This window comes from Ambystoma mexicanum, chromosome 1q (genome assembly GCF_040938575.1).
Source record: "Ambystoma mexicanum isolate Mex_15411 chromosome 1q, UKY_AmexF1_1, whole genome shotgun sequence".
NCBI classification, from domain to species: domain Eukaryota; kingdom Metazoa; phylum Chordata; class Amphibia; order Caudata; family Ambystomatidae; genus Ambystoma; species Ambystoma mexicanum.
This window is the reverse complement of record NC_090922.1, coordinates 1,347,496,111-1,347,516,207: the sequence shown is the minus strand read 5'-3', so window position 1 is coordinate 1,347,516,207 and position 20,097 is coordinate 1,347,496,111. Positions and strand designations below refer to the sequence as shown.

The 20,097-nt window shown below is 46.5% G+C and overlaps 1 protein-coding gene across 2 annotated transcripts in view; it reads right to left on the bottom strand.

Annotated features, from left to right (window-relative positions):
- Nucleotides 1-20,097, bottom strand: part of TTC39A (tetratricopeptide repeat domain 39A) — a 1,012,086-nt gene that overhangs the window by 143,209 nt on the left and 848,780 nt on the right. For both annotated transcript variants that reach the window (XM_069642215.1, XM_069642216.1), the window contains exon 15: nt 10,748-10,859. In XM_069642215.1, the coding sequence (XP_069498316.1) occupies nt 10,748-10,859 (112 nt within the window). The remainder of the gene's footprint in view (nt 1-10,747; nt 10,860-20,097) is intronic.

The window sequence follows — 20,097 nt, the reverse complement described above, 5'->3', positions numbered from 1 at the left end:
AAATAACTTTATTTATTACAGTGAGAAGGCAGAGTGACATAAACCAAGCTATTAAGTCATTGCAAGAAGTTACATTTTACATTGTAATACATTGCAACAGCCCTACATTCTGACCTTTCCAGACTAATTCCACTAATCCATATCTTAAGAGACCCCTCACTTCCTCAGCCCACATTTATAGCAGGGAGAAGCATTTATAAAGGCTTGCTTTATATATCCCTGAGAGTGTGTTATTAACATGGTTGATAAACGGGGACCAGGTCGCCACATATGATCGATATTTCCCTAATGTTAAAGCTGTAATTTTCTCTGAAGCAAGGATCTCCTAAATTTCCCCCTCCTCCCCACTACATTGGTATAAACGAACCTTCAGTGGTTTTCCAGTCACATGCAAGTGAGATCTTTGCTGCCAATGATTAATGAGAGCTACACTATTACCTCTGAGTGAATAGAACCCATCTCCCCGGTCTCCTAACAATATCACCAGTGAGTCCATCTGCAGTGAAATTCCTGTGCACGATTTGATATGAGAGAGAACCTCTTTCCTATAGGATTTAGCTTCAGGGCATGTCCACCACATATGATAGTAGGTACCCCTATCAGTAAAACCTCTCAAGCAAGATGCCGGGTAGGAAGTATCTGGGGAGGGGTACCATCTAAAACACAAGTTTCAGCTGCCATTCCTCATCAGTGGTGCAACGTCAAGCATAGCGATTACATTCCCAGATGTGTCTCCAAGAGTCTTCGCCAATCTGACGGCATAGGTCTCTCACCCAGCTTGACATATAAAGCAACTTTGAGGATCTAGTAGTTTGTAAAGTGTTGACATTTTTGCTTTCGATAGTCCCCAGAGGTATGTGAGCTCAAATGCACATAGTTCTCTGATGGCTTTGCGTTTGACTTCAGGTTTGGATACCCAATGACAAAGGTGGGAGTATCTGAACTTTTTGTTTCCCTGAAGCGAGATAGCTCCTTTACATTCCTCTTAAGTAAGAGGATCCCCCCCATTATATAGTTGTCTCAGTTCTTTAAAGCCACCCCTAATCCACTGGTCAGAGTCCGACTTCCAAAACCCTGGAGTAAGATCAGGATTATTAAAAATGGGAGATGGTGGTCCTAACCCCCTAGAGATAACCCAGCTTACAATCGCTTTGTTCCAGCAGCCTAGGGAAAGACGTGTGGAGAATAACAGTGAAAAATGGTTGAATAATGGGCTACATTTACAAAGGGAAGTTGTGACATAGGCACTAGGGTCAAAAGCTGTTCTATTTGCAGAGATCTAGAAGCTGAGGTTCAATTGTTCCCAAGTGAATATGTGTGACATCTGGGCCGCTAAGTAGCATTGGTATATGTCTGAACTCCCTCTCCCCCCAATGCTGGGTTTCTTAATAAGACTTTACTTGTTATTCTAGATCGCCTACCCTTCCAAAGAAATGCAAGGATTTTCCGCTGGAGGATATGCAGGCTGTGCATCAGGTTCTGTACCGGGAGTGCTAAGAAGTGGTACAGCAGTTTAGACACTGTATTCATTTTTATGGTTGCAACCCGTCCCAGACATGAGATCTCCTGCATATTCCACCTCTAAATGTGGCCCCCAATTCGGTAAACAGGGGAGGAAGATTAACCTCATTAAGGGTGTTAATATTTGAAGGGATTTTGACACCTAGATAAATGATCCAATCTTGCTCTCAAGTAATTAGCCATACAGCTGACACTGCCCTTAATTCCCCGAGGAAGTGAGATGGCTAGTCACTGTGATTTATAATAATTCAATGAAAACTGCGATACCTTCAGAAAACTCTCTAATTCCTCCATTAGGGCCACAGTCGACAAGTTCAACTCTGTTAATGTATCTAGGATGTCGTCCGCATATAGCAAGTTCTTATATTCTGTGTCCTTGTGTGTTATGCCCCTAATATATCTATTGCATCGCACCCTAGAAAAAAATGTTTCCATTGAAAGGGCGTATAACAAAGGAGATAATGGGTATCCTTGTATCGTTCCTCTAGCCACTGGGATTGGGGGGTTGCTTTACCATTAATCCAGATTTGTGTAGTCGGGGTAGAGTAATTGGCTAGAAGTTATTGCCCAATCAAGTTGATCAAACGCTTTATGAGCATCTAAAGCAATTACCCCCGCTTCTAATCCAGTATGAACTGCTATTTCCACAATATTGAGAACCTTCTAATGTTATCTGGCGTCTTTCTTTGGGCAATGAAACCTGTTTAGTCTGATTGGATCAGGGTGGACAGTACCGTCATCAGTCAACTGGCCAGTATTTTTGACTATATCTTAGCCATATTATTCTTAATGGTAATGGGGCGTTAAGAATCGAGTGTGATAATGGTCTTTATTAGGCTTCAAGATTAAAATAGTTGACGCCCCTTGCATTGTAGCCATTGTGCGCTCTGTTTTATGGAAGGTATAGAACAGTCTTGTCAGGAGGAAACAACTAGGGTTCAACATTTTTTAAATAACTGAGATCTGAAGCCATCTGTGCCAGGACTGGTGTTTTAAGTGATTTAATGGCTGGCTCAACCTCCTCATTAAGGAACGGTTGTTCGAGCTGTATAATTGCCTCTTGAGGGGTGGCTGGAAACTTCCCAGCTCTTAGATATTCCTTTTGGGCATTTTGATCTAGGGACGAACCAGTCATAGTGCTTGAATAATATTGATAAACAAGGTTGAGTTTGCTGTCTTCATCATTATACAACCCACCTAGTTCATCCCTTAGTGCCCTGATATTGTTACAGGATCGGTGTTTAGCTAAGATCTTATTTGCCTTATTCCCCATAGTGTAATATTATTGTTTGGTTTTCAAGAGTGATTGAGCGGTTTCTCTTGTCCGGCTAGATGGGCTTCGAACTAGGTACAAGCAATTCTCAGTTGAAGCACTGCTTTCAGTGAACCGTTTGACCTACGTATTTCTTCTTTTTTACAGCTTTCTTCCTCCAAGACTGCCCTCATTTCTCCCTTGTTTCGGTGTAGGTTGACATAACTTATTATTTCGCCTCTTAGGACCGCCTTCGTTGTATCCCAGACCAACTCCAGCAGCAAGTCATCTTTAAGACTGATTTTGAAATAGGTTTATATGACTTGCCTAATCTTCTGACACACCAGTCTATCCTTAAATGGTGTATCAAACAATCTCCAGGGTCTATGGTGGTTCCAGTCCAGTGACCTGGGGCATGAAGGAAACCAGATCATGGCCAGAGAGAGCGGTAATCTCTATATTGGCATTGTGAATCGAGGGGACGAGTCGCAAGTACATCAGGAGCGTATCTATGCGAGAGAAACCCCTGTGTACATGAGAATAATTTTGTATAGTCCATTTGGTTACCGTTCCTGGACCACCAAATACCTTTGAGACCCATTTCCCTAAGAATTTTAGCATAGGCTAGTGAGTTCCTTAAATAGCCACTTGTGGCAGGGAGTTTTATCCGCAGTAGGGTCTGGAGCTATATTAAAAGCTCCACCAATCACAACAATTCCCTGCAAACATCTGGATTTGGTGCAATAACTCGGTCAAGAAGAGATTCTGCCCATAGTTGGGAGCATATGGAAAAACAACTGTCATTTTGTGACCCATAACATTGCCTTTAACACAAATAAATCGTTCATCAGGATCACGTAGGATTTCTGATTTCACAAACAAAATGGACCTAGAAAAGAATATTGCCACCCCCTTTTCTTTACCCCATTTGATACAAAGAAATCCTGTGCAAAATTCCTGTGCGAAAGCCTTTTTTCATCCTACTTTATTAGGTGGGTCTCAGGTAAGAACACTACTGAAAGAGACATGCCGCTTAATTTCATTAAAACTGATCACCTCTTAATTGGGGAGTTCAAACCTTGTACATTCTAGGTCAGGATACATAAGGAATCCTCTAGCTTGCTATTGGGGATCTGTCATAGGGTCTTGGCATCAGAGTAGCACATTTCAAAAGCCTCCCCAGTAAAGTAACCCATTCCACAACAATGTCCTGCAACTCCTCTGTCTCAAAATATTTTTCCCCAAAAACATGTCCCTTCAACCCCACCCTCCCAACATTTCCCAACCAAAAGATTGCCAACAAATGAATTGATTGAGTTACTTGTCAGACAATCTTGGGGTCAAACCAGAGAACAGAGAAAATGGCCCATTTAACTACAACAATGACTCCCAACTTGTCAGTGTTAGAAGCCTGACTCTGCCTCAGAGGTAAAACTGAGAACTCTGAGAGTTTGTTACGAGGTCTCCTGCTCCATGATACAGATGTGAGTTTAACGTTATTTCTTCAGTCAAGTCGGGTTGTTGTGCTCCTGTGGGGTCTTTTTAACCTAATGACTTCTTCCAATTTACTGCCATGGACCCACTCTTGTGGCCCTACGCCTAAGTGGGGAGGGGGGTGAGTCAGTGACACCTGGTATCTTGCAGGTCTCTGGTGATAACAATTTTTCAGCATCCCTCATTGATTTTATTACCCAATTGCGGTCAGAGTAGGTCAACAGAATCGCTGTAGCGAAACCGCATCTATAATGGATTGTTGTCTCGTGAATCCATTTCTCTATCAGCTTCAGGGCTTTACGTTTTGCAAGTGTTGTCGCGGCCAGGTCTTAATATATCGTAATCGCTGTCCATCTGAAGATTACCTCATCAAGTTGTCTTGCTTTAACCAGGATTTACTCTTTGAGACTATAGAAATCGACTCTCTTAAGTACATCTACAATGAATCCTTGTCATGGTGGTCCTTCTAGATTGGCCTGGTGTGTTTTGTCCAACTCTATTTCCTCCTCTTCGGGGAAGGCAAGAATCTGACGAAAAAGGTCTTTAATGTATTCCCACCAATCCGGTTCTGTAATGTTCAATGGGACACATCTTACCCGCACATTATTCTGACGTGAGTGGTTTTCCACATCCTCCTGTCTGGACTCTAACAGCTCCGCCCTGCCCTCCAAGACCTCGATAAGTTGAGCTCACTCACTTACTTTGCACAAATGCTCACAAAGGGCTGTTTCAGCCTCCTCAATACGTTGCTCCTAATTGTCTACCCGCTTATCCATTGGCAAACATTTTTGGGAAATTTCCACTAGACTCACTTGAATCTCTGACTTGATGTCATCCAGCCAGTGTAGGAGATCTGACTTTGTGGCCCATTTGTAACCATCTTTTGGGCTTTGACTTTCGTGAACTTGAGCTATAGTCATTGAGTCCTTCTTCCCTTTATCCTGTGCATGTTATAAGGAAGCAATGTCCGTGTTCTTGTGACTTTTCCCAAGTTTTGCCAATGTGTATTTCACCAACCTCGGTCACATCCAGATGCGTTATGGTACCCGACTGGAGACCACCACAAATGCTACCTGATCCACGGTAATGACACAGAAATGGCCGCCTCTGCATTCACTGAAGCCGATTCACTGTTCCCTGGTTTACAGCCCTACACCCATTTCCGTTGACAAAATAAACTGAGGAGGTCCCCGGTCTCAATGCAGCACCTCCCAATCGCTGCAATGTGGCACTTCAGCTCTCATCGGGCTACAGGTATCAGGCTGCAACCAATACAAAAAGGGGAGGGGAGGGAGGCCGATGGTCCACAGGGGCACAGATCATACTCTCAAAAAAATTTCAAGCCGCTGATACAGGCAGAGCGGTGCTAACCCCAAGAAATACGTTTCGGACCATGATTCCCTTGATACTTACAAGACTCCACAGCGGGATCCTGAACACATCACCTCTACTGTGGGCGCACCCACCACAATTCTCATGCACAGAGCCACTGGGCACTCGCCCAGCTTCGATGATACTACGATGGGGGTGGCGCACTGTTTCCCATAACAGGGTCGCTCTGTCTCAAGATTGAATTAGTCCCGCATGGGATGAGATTTCAGCGGGAGAAATACTAATTTATCAAGCCGTCCGATCGATGACACACCCTGGACAGACTGTTGAGTGGGGTATCGGCTCTGCCACTGCATATGTGCCATTAGTCTCCTCAGTCATAACGGGTGCATAGCTCCGTCTCTGTGAATCTGTTCAGGGACTACAAATCTAGAGCTGAAACTTCACCGAAAGTAGCTTTGTGATATCGGAGGGCGATCCATCAGGGCTGATAGAGGGTTAAGGGTCAGAAAGAGAGCTTAATTCAGGCTTTCATGGCTCGTTTCTTTGGAGGCACTCAGGCGGCCATGGATGAAGTCTGAGAAGGGCAGGGCGGCTGTTCCAAAGGGAGGCGCCATCCGAAGAGAGAGACCTGCCCCCCACTCTCTGCTTGGAGAAGCGTTTGACAGTCAAACAGTTGGAGTTACAGGAGCGTAGGGCTATAGCAGGGGAGTATTTAGGGAGGGAAAGTTGGAGATATTGTGGTCCCAGTCCCCAGAAGGCCTTGTGGATGATGCAGAGGGTCTTGAATGTGATACGTGTAGCCACTGAGAGCCAGTAGAGAGATTTTAGGGCTGGGGAGATATGGTCCCTGGGCTTGAGGCCAAGGATAAGTCTTGCAGCTCTATTTTGGTTTAGCTGGAGGGGGTGTATGGAGGAAGGAGGGAGATTAGGAAAAAGGCTGTTGCAATAGTCAAGCCAGGAGTTGACCAGAGCTCTGAAGACATTGAGCTTCTGGGGGGAGTTAGGAAAGGAAGGATGCCCTGAGGAGCTCGAGCTGGCAGTGGGATTTCTTAGCAAGGTCCATGATACGAGGGATGAAGGAGAGAGGAATCACAGATGACCCCAACGTTTTTGGCCTCACAGGATGGTGAAGGTAGAGGGCCCAAAGAGGGTGGCCAGAAGGTAGGAAGAAAAGAGGGCGGAGGTGTCCCAATCAGAAGGGTTTCTGTTTTACTGACATTAAGGCAGAGATTGTTAGCGACACACCATGCCTGAATGGTGGATAGACAGTCAGGGACCAGAGAGGAGGAAGAAGAGGTAGTAGAGGGAAGTTTGAAGGAAAGTTGTGTGTCATCGGCATAACACTGGAAATGAGGAAAGAAGGTGGAAATCAGGTGAGCGAGAGGCGCAAGATAGATATTCAAAAGACATTGCGATAGGATAGAGCCCTGGGGGACGCCACAAGCAGAGAGTAAGGTGGTGGAGGAGAAAGGGCCCATCTGCAACTGGGAAGGGCGGTTAGCTAGAAATGAGGTCAGCCAATCCAGTGCCCGGTCAGTGATGCAAAGGGTGTCACTGAGTCGTTTTATCAAGATGGAATGGTTGACTGTGTCAAAGGTAGAGGAAAGATCAAGGAGTATGAGAACAGCGGGAGAATTGGAGTCGAGATTTGTAAGCATGGTTTCACAGGTCTTCAAGAGAGCAGTTTCCGTGCCTCTGGATACCCGGAATCCAGATTGATGGTCATGACGGCAACCAACAAGATCAGTGGGGAGGGTCAGTTGTGGAAGGACCAGCTTTTCCAGAAGTTTACCAAGGAAGGGGGTAGTGGAAATAGGGCGATAGTTAGCCGGAAAGAAGGGGTCAGAGCTTTTTTAAGAGAGGGTGTACAAGGGAGTGCTAGAGGGAAAGATTGAAAGAATCAGTGCTGAGGGAGTGGTTACAGAAGTCAGCAAGAGCCGAGGAGAGAGAGGAGATATTATCCTTAATGGTTCTAGAGAAGTACGGGAGCAGCTGTTTGGAGGAGGCCTTCATAGAAGATACCACTTTAGAGACCTCATCCGGTGCTATGGGCAGGAGCGAGGAGAGTGAGGGGGTTGGCAGGAGGGCGGAGAGTGAGGGGGTTGGAAGGAGAGGAGCAAAGAGAGGCAGGGGAGCAGGCGTGGGAGTGGAGGAGAGGACAGGATGTCCTGAGTTGTTGATGTGAAATGGGAGGCCAAAGCAGTGCAGAGAGCCTGGGAAGGGAGGAGAGAGGTGGAGACTGCAGTTGGATTGGCAAGTTCCTTGCAGATTTTGAAGAGTTGTGGCATGTTGTTAGTGGCACCAGAGATGCAAGCTTGTATGTGAGTCCACTTCTTGGAGTGGATAGAGAAGCGATATTGCCTTTGGAGCAGACGGCCGACCAGTTTGACAGAGGGTAAACCCAAGGTCTGCGACTTACGTTCAGTAACTCTATACTTGCGTTTCAGAGATGCTAGATCAGAGTCGTACCAGTTGTTCTTGGAGGCAGTCAAACAGTTTTTTTTAAAGCAGTTACATTTTCTTCAGATTGAGATGAGCGCTAGCTGCGTTACAGAAGCCTAACAATTTCTCTTAGAATTGAATTCCTCTGTGAACCATGGAGCCAAAGGTTTGTTCCTAGTTGATTTGACCTGTAAAAGGCCAAGAGTGGCGATTGTAGTGTGGACAGTTGTATTAAATGTAATACATGCCTCATTTACTAAGCTCTCCATCTTGTCTAGTTCCTCTACTTTTGGAAGAACCATGGACAATGAATCTTTGATTATTAACTTCAAATTATGTTTTGGTCCAAATACTCTTTTCTCCTAACCCTGGAAAATTGACCATTCAATTGTTGTAACAAATGGTAAGAGTAAATGATCATATCAGTCTATGTACAGTGCATCAATTTCAATCTTCACCTTACTTAGGCCAATTATCCAATCTAGAATATTACCTTTGATGTGAGTAAGAAAAATGAGCAATAATCATTTGCCTAAGGAATATTAAACTCCCCTAAGAAGAAAAAAGATAGATAACATGCATATATTTGTCATGAAATCCATCAATTCGTGTGTAAAAATATTGTTAGCTCTAGGAAGATTACATAAGAATGAATTGTAGAAGATGCATGTGTGAACATTTTCAGAGCAATACATTTCAAGTAATTTTTCAATATCAGCGCTACTCCCATTCCTCCGTCGCCCCAATTTCCCAGTTGTCACAGTGGAAAATATTGCATTCTTCTGGAATTGGGACATCAAATATATGTTGAGAATGCCGGTGAAAGCAAGTTTCTGTAATAAATACTAAGTCTGCTTGATAACTGTTGATGGTGCCAAAAATGGCTCTTGCATGGGCAACCGCGGAAACTGAATGAAATAACAAATATTTTAAGAGATTTTTTAAAGTCATAACTTATCTCCCAGTTTTCCTCTGTTAAGGAATTGAGATCAGTTTCTTGGGTTCTGATGTTTATGGAGATAAAAGCCAAGATATCCAGACTGAATATGCTTTGGAGAGATCTCGCCATCCATTGGAAATATTTCTATTTCACTACCTAAACACATGATGATAGTTCCGGACTAATAACTTTTAAACAGATTATATTGGATTCATGAGAAATACCAAGGAGAAACACCAATACCTTATGCGCTCCTCTTGCCGAGCTGCCTAACTGCAGCAGCACTCCACCGTGTGTGCGACTTCAGCCTCTATCTGCTGCCGCGATTCTTCCCAGCAGGACGGAAGAAAGCACCAACAGCTTGTGCCTGATGTAGTACGCAGCAGTTCTAATGTCACTCTTTTGGGTTCCCCTATGCTGCTCAAATGCAGCTGCACTCCGACTTGTACGTGACTTCGGAGCCTATTTTCTGGTGCGATTCATCCCAGAAGGACGCAAGAAGGCACCGTCAGCTGACACCTGATCTGCTCTGTGGCGGTCCTAGTGCCGCTCTTCCAGGTCCCCCCAAGCTGCCTAACTGCAGCTGCACTCCGGCTTGTGTTTGACTTCAACGCTTATCCGCTCCATAGCAATCCCCAGCATGTGCACCAGCATGAAAATCAATGCCGGAGAAAATGATGGAGTATTTGTTTGGCGTAGAAGGTGGGGCGGACGGAACTAAATTATGTTTCCGCCCTTTCTCTCTGCCATACAAATCCATGAAAATGGGCCATGAAGGGAATCTACTGCGTAAAGCCTTATGCAAAGCTTTTACACAGTAGATTTCCATAACGGCCCGTTTATGCAGAGATCAAAATGAGCTCCTATGTGTTTGTAAAAGTATTCAGCCTGCACCTTTGTGCGTTAAATGGCACCAAAGTCCTAAATCGTTTGTAACATCCTACTAGGGTACTGTGCATGCCCAAAAGCCCCATTCTATTCTGCAGATGCTATTCCAGTTATGGGTCTTTCTTTGCATTCAATGGCTTGTAGTCCTGGGTTTCCTCCTTAGAAATCCAGGACTACAAGTCCAAAAATGCAAAGGAAAAGCAGGTCATCATCTCCTGAGAAGAATGGATTATGTGTGCATGTACAGTATAGGGTGCTGTTCTGGAGTTATTATTCGGTAAATTGGTTGTAACCATTTAGAAAAACCGCGCAGGGCCAACATTCAGGGTTTTGAGCATCAGCAATGTATAATATTTCTTTGCAGTTTAGACAGAGTTTTACCAAATTAATTTTACAGTATTTAAAACCTCAAGGACTCTCAACAATGCTTCATTTAACTTCATAAAATGACAGAAACAGAAACGCAGCAATCACGACGGACTACTTTGCTCTGAAATGTAATGTTTTGTTTTTATCCTGCCGAAATCCAATACAAACTATAATCCTAGCACAGCAGGAACTTTCAGAGGCCTGGAGGATATTCCGTGTAAAGCATTACCGCAGAGTGAAAGCGGATAACTCACATTTGCAGGAAAGGAGGAGGAGGGGGGCTGGTGTTGCAGGGAACGGTTGCCTGCTTGTTGAAGGCCTTCCGAGTATTGCCTGGACTGCAATGCTTACTCATTCTCCTTATCAATGACATCACCGAGGAGAAAACAGCGGCCATGCAATCAATAATCGGAAAACGTTCGAAGGCCTCGCACGGAATTCTGCATTGTAGGATGTAAAACAAGCTGGCACTGCGGGGGGGGGGGGGGGGGCGAGCTCGTTCTTACCTGGGGCAGTTTCCAGGGCTGCCTCGGCCTCGTCCAAGGTCTCCAGCATTCCTTCCGTCAGGTCTCGGTGTTTCCCAATCACCGCGTAGCCGTTCCAGATGTACATCATCTCCTGAAAGAGAGCGGGCAGAAGGAGAGCAATGAGCAGGGGGGACGCTGACGCACAGACATTTATATATGAACAGTTCATCACAATATATCATAATAGCACTGTTGTTCGAATGAGGTCACGTGGCAGCCATTCAGCCAGGATGTGGAGACACGCCATTATCTGCAAAGATAAGCCCACATTCCCCATGTTTCTTTGTCTCCCCCCACCCCCCTACGCCATGTGTTCTTTTTGTTCTATGTTACCCCTCTTTGTCGTGGCTGGCAGCTACCACCTCACTTGAAATCCTCTCCTGCGGCTCCGTCATTGCTTTCTCGCTGCTCTGGCCCCCACTCTCACCCACCCCCCCCAACACACTGTCACGCTCTTCACTTGTAGTTTTTGTAAATTTAAATGGAGAAAAAAAAACTACAAGTCATCGAATTCATAGGAAAAACAGTTTGGGCTTTTGTGTAGACATGGGAAAGATATTTGCCCGGCATTGACATATAGGTACTAACTGGTCATTAAAGGTAGTAGTTGGAAAATGGTGCACCTACCTGGGCCTATGATAGCAGTGCTGCTAAATGCCTAATCCATATACACAAGCCAAAACTGTTGGCATTGCCAATGCTCGACTTTAACAGGGCTTCAGTGAAGGACACGCAGAGTGCTTATATATCAAGTGGCTGAAGGCAGACCTGGTCAAGAAAAACGCATTTACAGCTCCACTTAAACTACTAACTCTAAGAAGACTGATTTAAAAAAAAAACTGGCAAGCACTTCTAGATGTTAAGTCTAGATAAAGGGCCTCATTCCGAGTCGATAGGGTATAGCATTGCCATTGGTGGAAAAGAGTGGGTAAATATACCAAACAACTACAACCATTGTGTCCCTCCTTATATGTCATCGACTCCTAGCTGTACTCCAATGCAATCCTTTTAACTAGAGTACCACCTTATAGCCAAAACTAAAAAACTACAAGTCACACAATTCAATGGAAAAACAAAAAACAAGACTGGATGGCCTTGTGCATGGCAAGGGAAAGCTTGAGAGCTCTCTGCCAATATCGCCACATTATTGTTATGTTAGAAGATAAGATATCTGTGTGCAACCTGCGCTTATAGATTCACATACTGGCAAGGCCATCTCAGCCCTTCACCCTTCCGAGTTTGATCAATATTATTAAACAACCACACGGAAATAATTATTAACCTCTTCTAACCCAATAAAGGTGCTTGCAGTCAATAAACTCTGTTATTGGTCTCATTGCAAACATTCTGACTTCAGCCATACACCATATATATAAGTAAAAAAAGGAGGGGGGAAGCGTGCACTCCAATTCCTGGCCAATATACTACCTGAATAAAAGAAAACAAATAAATGGGTTAAATCCCAAAGTGTCCAATTCACTGGGTTAGATCCCAATTGTTGCAAAAATATTCACAGGATTAGATCCCAATTGATGGAAAAAAAATTCAAAGGGTTAGTTCCCTTAAGCTGCATTGGTACTGCGGTTCTCCATCAAATATTCAAAGGGTTGGATCCCTTAAGCTGCATTTGGGCTGCTGTTCACCTCCTCTAAGCGCTTTCGTGTCCCAACACTCTTCAGGGAGGCTGTGTTGTCTTTCACTTCAGGTGAATCTAATTAAATTGCTAATGCAGTCTCTAAGAATTATGGGAGCTGTAGTGAAATCATTTGTTCAATTCAGGTGACCAAGGAAAGACTCCCCTCCAGGAGCACACATCTTGGCCTTAGCAGTGGGACGGGGGGAAAACCATAACTATGATTCTCCACTGTACGGAAAAATGTCCCTGGTGCTGTAGCCTCTGGAGTCCGGATCTCCACAAATTACATGTAAAAAAAGGAGGGGTCAGGTGCGCACTCCAATTCCTGGCCAATATACTACCTGAAAAAAGAAAAAGAATAAATGGGTTAAATCCCTGTGATTATTTTTGCAATGATTGGGATCTAACCCAGTGAATTGGACAATTTGGGATTTAACCCATTTATTCTTTTTCTTTTTACAGGTAGTATATTGGCCAGGAATTGGAGTGCGCGCCTCACCCCTCTTTTTTTTACACCATATATATAAGCATACACCAATATATATATATATATATATATGGGATACATTACTCACCATTACATTATTACTCTGCTTAGATTCACATGCTCAAATGCTGTGCATAGGCCGACATCTAGTGGAAGCTGCGGAGTATTACAGTTTGTTTTTCGAAACTCGAAAATGGGCGTCGACAAAGGGCGTGCCAGTAATACTATCCCTAGTGTGACGTCCACTGTACCCAAGATCCCTCACGCGTCTAGGATCCTCAGATTGTATTTTTTCTGACATGAGGTAGCATGAGGAGTAGCGTGAGTACAGATAATCCAAGCAGATAGATAGAAAGGCAAGACTACAAGCAACCATGCGCCTTCTCTCAGAGGGGAGAAAGGGTGGGTCGCATGTGAATCTAAGCAGATACAAGCATCAGAAATACGATTACGGTGAGTAATGTATCCCTTCTGAGACTTGTGGAATCTGCTTAGATCACATGCTGTGCATAGATTAGCGAGCAGTACCTGAAGAAGGAGGTGGGATGTGAGAAGGGTCATGAGCAAATAAATGTCTTAGAACTGCTTGTCCCACTTGCGTATCTACCTTGGAATGGGTGTCAATGCAGTAATGCTGAGTAAAAGTGTGAATAGAGCTCCAAGTAGCTGCTTTGCAAATGGTGTCAAGGGGTACATTTGCAATGAAAGCCAGAGTGGCCCCAATGCCTCTAGTGGAGTGGCTCTTGGCGTGAAAGGCAGAGTCCTTTTAGAGAGTGAGTAACACAGCTGGATACAGTTAATAATCCACTTCGAGATGGCACCTTTAGAGACGCGATCCCCCTCTCTGCCTGTAGCTACGGAGACAAACAGTTGATCTGTTTTCCTTAGCGGTCTGGTTTTATTTACATAGTAGAGGACCGTCCTACGCACATCTAGGGTGTGTAATTTCACCTCAGCCGAGCTTTGAGGGTCCTGGAAGAAAGCCGGAAGCTCGATGGACTGGTTTACGTGGAATTTAGATATAAACTTAGGTGAGAACCAAGGGTGTGTGCGTAAAAACAGTTTGTCTTTATGGACAGTAAAGAAGGGATCCTGCACTGACAGAGCCTGAATTTCACTGACTCTTCTTATAGAAGTAATAGCTACTAAGAAGGCCGTTTTATAAGTCAGGTGTTTGAGACTACTTTTATGCATGGGCTCGAAGGGGGGGCCCATGAGCTTAGATAGCACCACATTAAGGTCCCACCTTGTTGGTGGGTTTGAAATAGGAGGGTGAAGTCTCTTTACTCCTTCCATGAAGGCTTTAACTACTGGTACTTTCCACCACGAGACCTTGTTATGGGAAGTGGTGTATGCCGACAGGGCTGCCAGGTGTACTTTCAGGTGTAACCAATGAGTTAAAAACCAATCCTGCATCCAGCAGGTGGAGCATGTATGTAACAATAGTGGAAGGAGTGCAATCAACTGGGTTGATTTGTCTACTCTGGCACCAGATAACGAATCTCTTCCACTTGTCAAAGTAACAGTGCCTTGTGTTTGGTTTCCTAGATTCCTTTAGGATGTCCATACACCTCTGTGGTAAATTGAGATGTCCAAACTCTATGACCTCAGGAGCCATGCTGCCAGGTTCATTGAGTTGGGTTGCTGATGCACTGTTTGACCTTGGTGCTGGGACAGTAGGTTGTATCAGGCTGGAAGTTTGATGGGCTCGCACACCGCCATCCTGCGTAGGTGTGGGAACCACGGTTGTCTTGCCCACATGGGAGCAACTAGGACGAGCGTCATCGACTCTCTGTTTATCTTGTTGACCACCTTCCTGATGAGAGGAGTTGGTGGAAAAGCGTACGCAAACATCCCTGACCAGTTCATCCACAGGGCGTTCCCCTGGGAGTCTGGTTGGGGGAACCTGGATGCAAATCCTGGGCATTGTCTGTTTTCGCTTGTGGCGAATAAGTCTATAGTGGGGAAACCCCACTGAGAGAAGATATCTTCTACGACCTCTCTGTGTAGAACCCATTCGTGTTCCTCTGGGAGGGAGTCTCTGCTCAGAGCATCCGCTAGGGAATTGAACTCCCCTGGAACATGTTGTGATGACAGGAAGATGTTCCGTCTGAGTGCCCATATCCAGATTTTCTGGGCAAGCTTGGACAGATTTGGCGAACGAGTCCCTCCTTGCTTGTTCAGGTAGAACATGGCTGTTGTGCTGTCCGTCCGGATTTGCACTGACAGGTTTAGTAGGTGGGGCTCGAACGCTTGAAGCGCTCTGAATACTGCCAGAATCTCTAGCAGGTTGATGTGGTTCTGGGCGACTGATGGGAGACCAGAGACCCTGAGCTGTGTGGTGGAGATGGTGAGCTCCCCACCCCGTCAGACATGCATCGGTAGTGACTACTGCCTGTACTTCGGGATCGTAAAAGGGTTTTCCCTGTGCAAGATTCTCTCTTGTCCACCAGTGAAGGCTTTGTACTAGTGTTGGCGAAACGACCACTAGATCGTCCCACTGACCACTTGCCTGAGACCAGTGTTTCGCCAACCATTCTTGCATGGGACGCATGCGCAGGCGCGCGTGGGGGACCCGGTAAATACATGACGCCATCATGCCCAGCAAACGCATTGCTTTGCGTACCGTTATTTAGTGACCGGACTGATATTGAGGAATTTGCAGTAGTATATTCCGAATTCTTTCCTCTGAAGGAAATGTGAACCCCTCTGGAGTATCTAGGATTGCTCCTAGGAACTGTTTGGAGGTGCTTGGCACCAGACTTCACTTTTTCTCGTTGATTGAGAAGCCTAATTCGTGGAGGAGGTCGATAGTCCTTTGGATGTTTGTCCTGCAAATTACTGGGGTTTTCCCCGTTATGAGCCAGTCTTCCAGATAAGGGTACACCGGGATTGCCTCCCTGCGTAGGTGTGCCGCTGCCACCGCCAGTACCTTGGTGAATACCCTTGGTGCCGAAGCTATCCCGAAGGGCAGTACCTTGAACTGGTAGTGCCGACTGTCCACCTTGAAGCGCAAGTACCTTCTGTGCGCTGGGAACATGGAAATATGAAAATAGGCATCTTTCATATCCAAGGTTGCCATGTAATCCCCCTTTTTTAGGAGGGGGATTACCTCTTGTAGCGTAGTCATGCGAAACTTTTGGGGCTTGACATACTTGTTGGCAGGCCGTACGTTCAATACTGGGCGCATTGTCAAATCTTTTTTTGGCACAAGGAAGTAAGTTGAATAAATACCCTTGTTTACCTGGTGTCCCGGGACGAGTTCTATCGCATCCTTTGCTAGCAGATTGGCGATCTCCTCGAGGAGAATCTTCTGATGTTCTAAAGAGTGTACTCTTTGTCGTGGAGGATGGTTCCGGGGACGCTGCAGCAGTTCTATACAGTACCCTGCGGATACTGTTGACAGCACCCATCTGTCTGATGTGATCCCTTCCCAAACCTGGGTGAAGTTGGAAATGCGTCCACCTACTGGGGTTGCGTGAGAAGGGACCCTTAGCTGAGCGTCACTGCTTTGGTGGAGGCGTGCCGCCTCCTTTACTGGGGCTGCCTCTACCTTTACCACGTCCTCTCCTATTACCCCTGCCGTAACCCTGGGTAGACTGTGGCTGTTGGTGTTCCACTGTGTACCCTGCCCCTGGGAATAGTTAGATCCTCTCTGGGAATTTTGGCCGCGTGGGCGACGAGAATTACTATTCCCTCTTTGGTTAGGGGGTTTATTGGTTAACTGGCCAAGGGACTTGAGTGTCTCGTATTCATCCTTGGCATTCTTCAGCGCGTCCTCGACCGCCTTACCAAACAACAGATCGGCTTCCACCGGTTTGTCCAACAATGATGCCTGGGTTTCTGCCTTAAAACCAGACTGTCGTAACCACGCATGTCTCTTGATAACAGTACCTTCTGCTATCAATCTGCCTGCGTTGTCCGCGGCGTCAAAAGTTGCTTTTAAAATGCAACCAGACACGGCTCTACCCTCTGCGGAAATTCGTGCTAACTGGCCCTTTAAGGGTTCTGGTGCAGAGGCTATGAGTGCCGCAACTTCTTCCCACTGATGGCAGTTGTAGCTGGCCAACAGGGTGGTGGAGTTTGCAATCCTTACCTGATAGGCGGACATTGAGGCTACTTTCCTGGCGAAACCATATAGTTTTTTGCTCTCCTTGTCTGGAGGAGCTTCGGACGATGACAACGGTGTTCCAGCCCTCTTACGAGTGTTAGTGACAACTAGGCAGTCCGGCTTCAGATGTCCTCTTATATAGAGAGGGTCAGACTAGGCTGCCCTGAAAAGTTTTTCAACTCTGGGATTGACTGCTCTGGTGAGGTTCGGGTTCACCAGGGACGGGTCTATTCTTCGCTGAATAGACTTAAGGATAGGGATGGTCCAGGCAACCGGCCTCCTTTCTCCCACTAACTCCTCGGCGAAGTCCCTCTCCTCCTGGACACCGTGGGTGTCAATATGGAAATGTTCTGCTGCACGTGCGCGAACCTCGTTCAGGAGGGGTTGGTTATCCACAGGGGAGTCGGTAACCGGGGCTTCCTTCTCTACCGGGGAATCTACTCTGTAGGTTTCAGGGTCTTCCTCTTCCTCTTCTTGGTCCTCATCATCCCCATAGTAGCCCGTCCCGGTTTGCTCTTCTACCATGCCAAAATCTTGGTCCTCACCAAAGGAAAACTCTCCTTGATACAGTGAGTATGGTCGTGAGTATGGTTGTACCTCAAAGGGGTCTGTAGACCTCATCGGTGTCTCAAACCGGGGCTTCTTACTTGGGGGGATAGGATCATTAGAGCCTGAGGGTGTAGCCCCTTGTGGATCATATGAAAGGAAATCGGTCTGGATTTTTATCGTAGAAGTCAGCCAAAGAAGACATCCTTGGCATGACCCTATCTATGTCATCACTCGACCATTTTTTGGAACTGGGAATGCCTCTCTCAGAAAGTCTAGGAGATTTATCTTGAGTAGATTTGCTGGTTTTAGAAATGTCAGCAGACCTGGTCTTGTCTGTCTGTTTAGGGGGAGTGGAGTGTTTCACAGGTGTGGAAGAGTGCAGGGGCTGCTTCTTCTGCTGTTTTCCCCCCTCCCCGTGAGTGGAAAAGTGTTTTCCCTGTCCCTTTGTGGCTCCAGAGGTTTTCGACGCCTGGCGTCGAGGATCGGGGGTAGAGTGCCTGTCCTTCGAGCGTGGGGCCGCGCTGATCTTGTCTGCGGGCTCCGACTCCTGGAGCGAGGCCTGGGGGTGGATGTCGTCTTCATCCTCTGACGATCGAACTTCTGTTAGCCTAGGGAGCGAGGCACTCTTGGCAAGAGTGGATGATTGCATGGAGTCATGAGGCGATCTCGATCGAGAACGCCCAGAGGACACCGAATCGGACCATTCTGTTTGTGCCTCTTTCCGAGAACTCGACGTCGTCGAGTCTCGGTTGGACTTCGTGTGTTTAGTGTGTGTGGTGTGTGAAGCGCTTGTGTCGCCAGATGTCTTCCCCATAGCCGCCCTGCCGGACGACCTTCCGAGATCGGGGACCTGCGCTCGGCTGTCTTTCGACACCGTAATGCCCTCACCGTCCGAAAGTACGGCGTCGCTGCCGTCGCTGAAGGCGCCCTCCGCTGCGATGGCCACCTGCCTGGCGTGGTGGGCCCAACGCTTCGTCGAACGGTCCTTAAGTGTCTTAGGTTTAAACCTACTACACGCTCTGCAGTTCGCTTCGGGGTGGTCCCTCGGCAAGCAGAGATTGCATGTGGTGTGCCTGTCGACCCAAGGGTATTTGCGATTGCACTTGGGGCAGAATTGAAAAGGGGTACCCTCCATACGCACCTTGAGGCAGCGGGCTGGTAAGTGTAGGAAATGTATAGGGTGTACCTAAGAGTGTAGAGTATGTCCAACCCCCCACTCTCCCTACTTGCAGGGCCGAGGCCAGAGGCCTTCCAAGGCCCGGGCCGAGGCCAGAGGCCTTCCGAGGCCCAAATCCATCATGCAGCAGCCGACGGACGATTTCTTCTCCAAGCCGGCGTCGGGTGTCGAAGTTCGACGTTGGGATGGGGAAAGGATGTAAATTAATAAATATTTTAGCAAAAGTATGGCTAAGGCCAGGGGACTCCGCAAAATGCTTCCGACCGGAATGGCGGAAAAAAACAATCTGAGGATCCTAGACGCGTGAGGGATCTTGGGTACAGTGGACGTCACACTAGGGATAGTATTACGGGCACGCCCTGTGTCGACGCCCATTTTCGAGTTTCGAAAAACAAACTGTAATACTCTGCAGCTTCCACTAGATGTCGGCCTATGCACAGCATGTGATCTAAGCAGATTCCACAAGCCTCAGAAATATATATATACGCATAAACCATTTTATTCAAGTCAGTGTTTTCAGGAATGGAGATGAACTTTTAGGAGGTAGATAAAACTCTTACTTTCAGAAAGGGGGAGAAAATTTAAATGGGAACCAAGGGGACAAAGACAGGAGGTAAGGGCATGGATTGTGAAAAGTTCTACCAATGGCAGTCTCAATGTTACAGCTGGATCCGAAGGATGGAAAACCCTTGGGGCACAAGTAAGGGACGATGAATAAGAATCCCACCAGCCGCATCAGAGGGACAGAAGATGGATTCTAGAGTCCAGGTGGCTGTCTCAAAGCAGTTGCAGTGTGCAGGTCAAAAGGCGGTTCAGAGACATAGTTCTCCAGAGGCCTTAGTGACAGTGCACCGGTGCAGAGGAGGCTAGCAGGCCCCAGGGATGGTGGCGTTTTCAAGATTTTCCACCAACTCAGACGAGAGTCCGAACCGGCAGTGGGGGAATTAGGTGGTGTATTCCCGGGAACATAGTTGCTGCTCCCCAGAGATGCTTGGTTCCAGCAAAGCCCACAGTCTCAGGAGATGTGATCCATTAATGTAATCAGAGAAAACAGACCGCAAGGGTGAAGAATCATTCACAATGTATCATCATGGCTACCCTGGAAATGATCCAGATTCCTCTGAACATCTGGTCCGAAGGGCCATCAATGCAGTTGGGCAACAACGGGCTGTACATGCACCTGGCGCTACTCTGGTGCGAGAGGAGCAGGCAGGTGCTTCCAGGATGTTCCCTGAAGAGGAAAATCATGTGCAGAAGACGTGAAGGAGCATCAGGCTGTCAGCAGCAAGGTGTGTGTGCTTCTGAGACAGGCACTGAAGGCATAAGTAAGGGCTTCAGGAAGATAGGGTTTTTGGCAGGTGAGATGAAA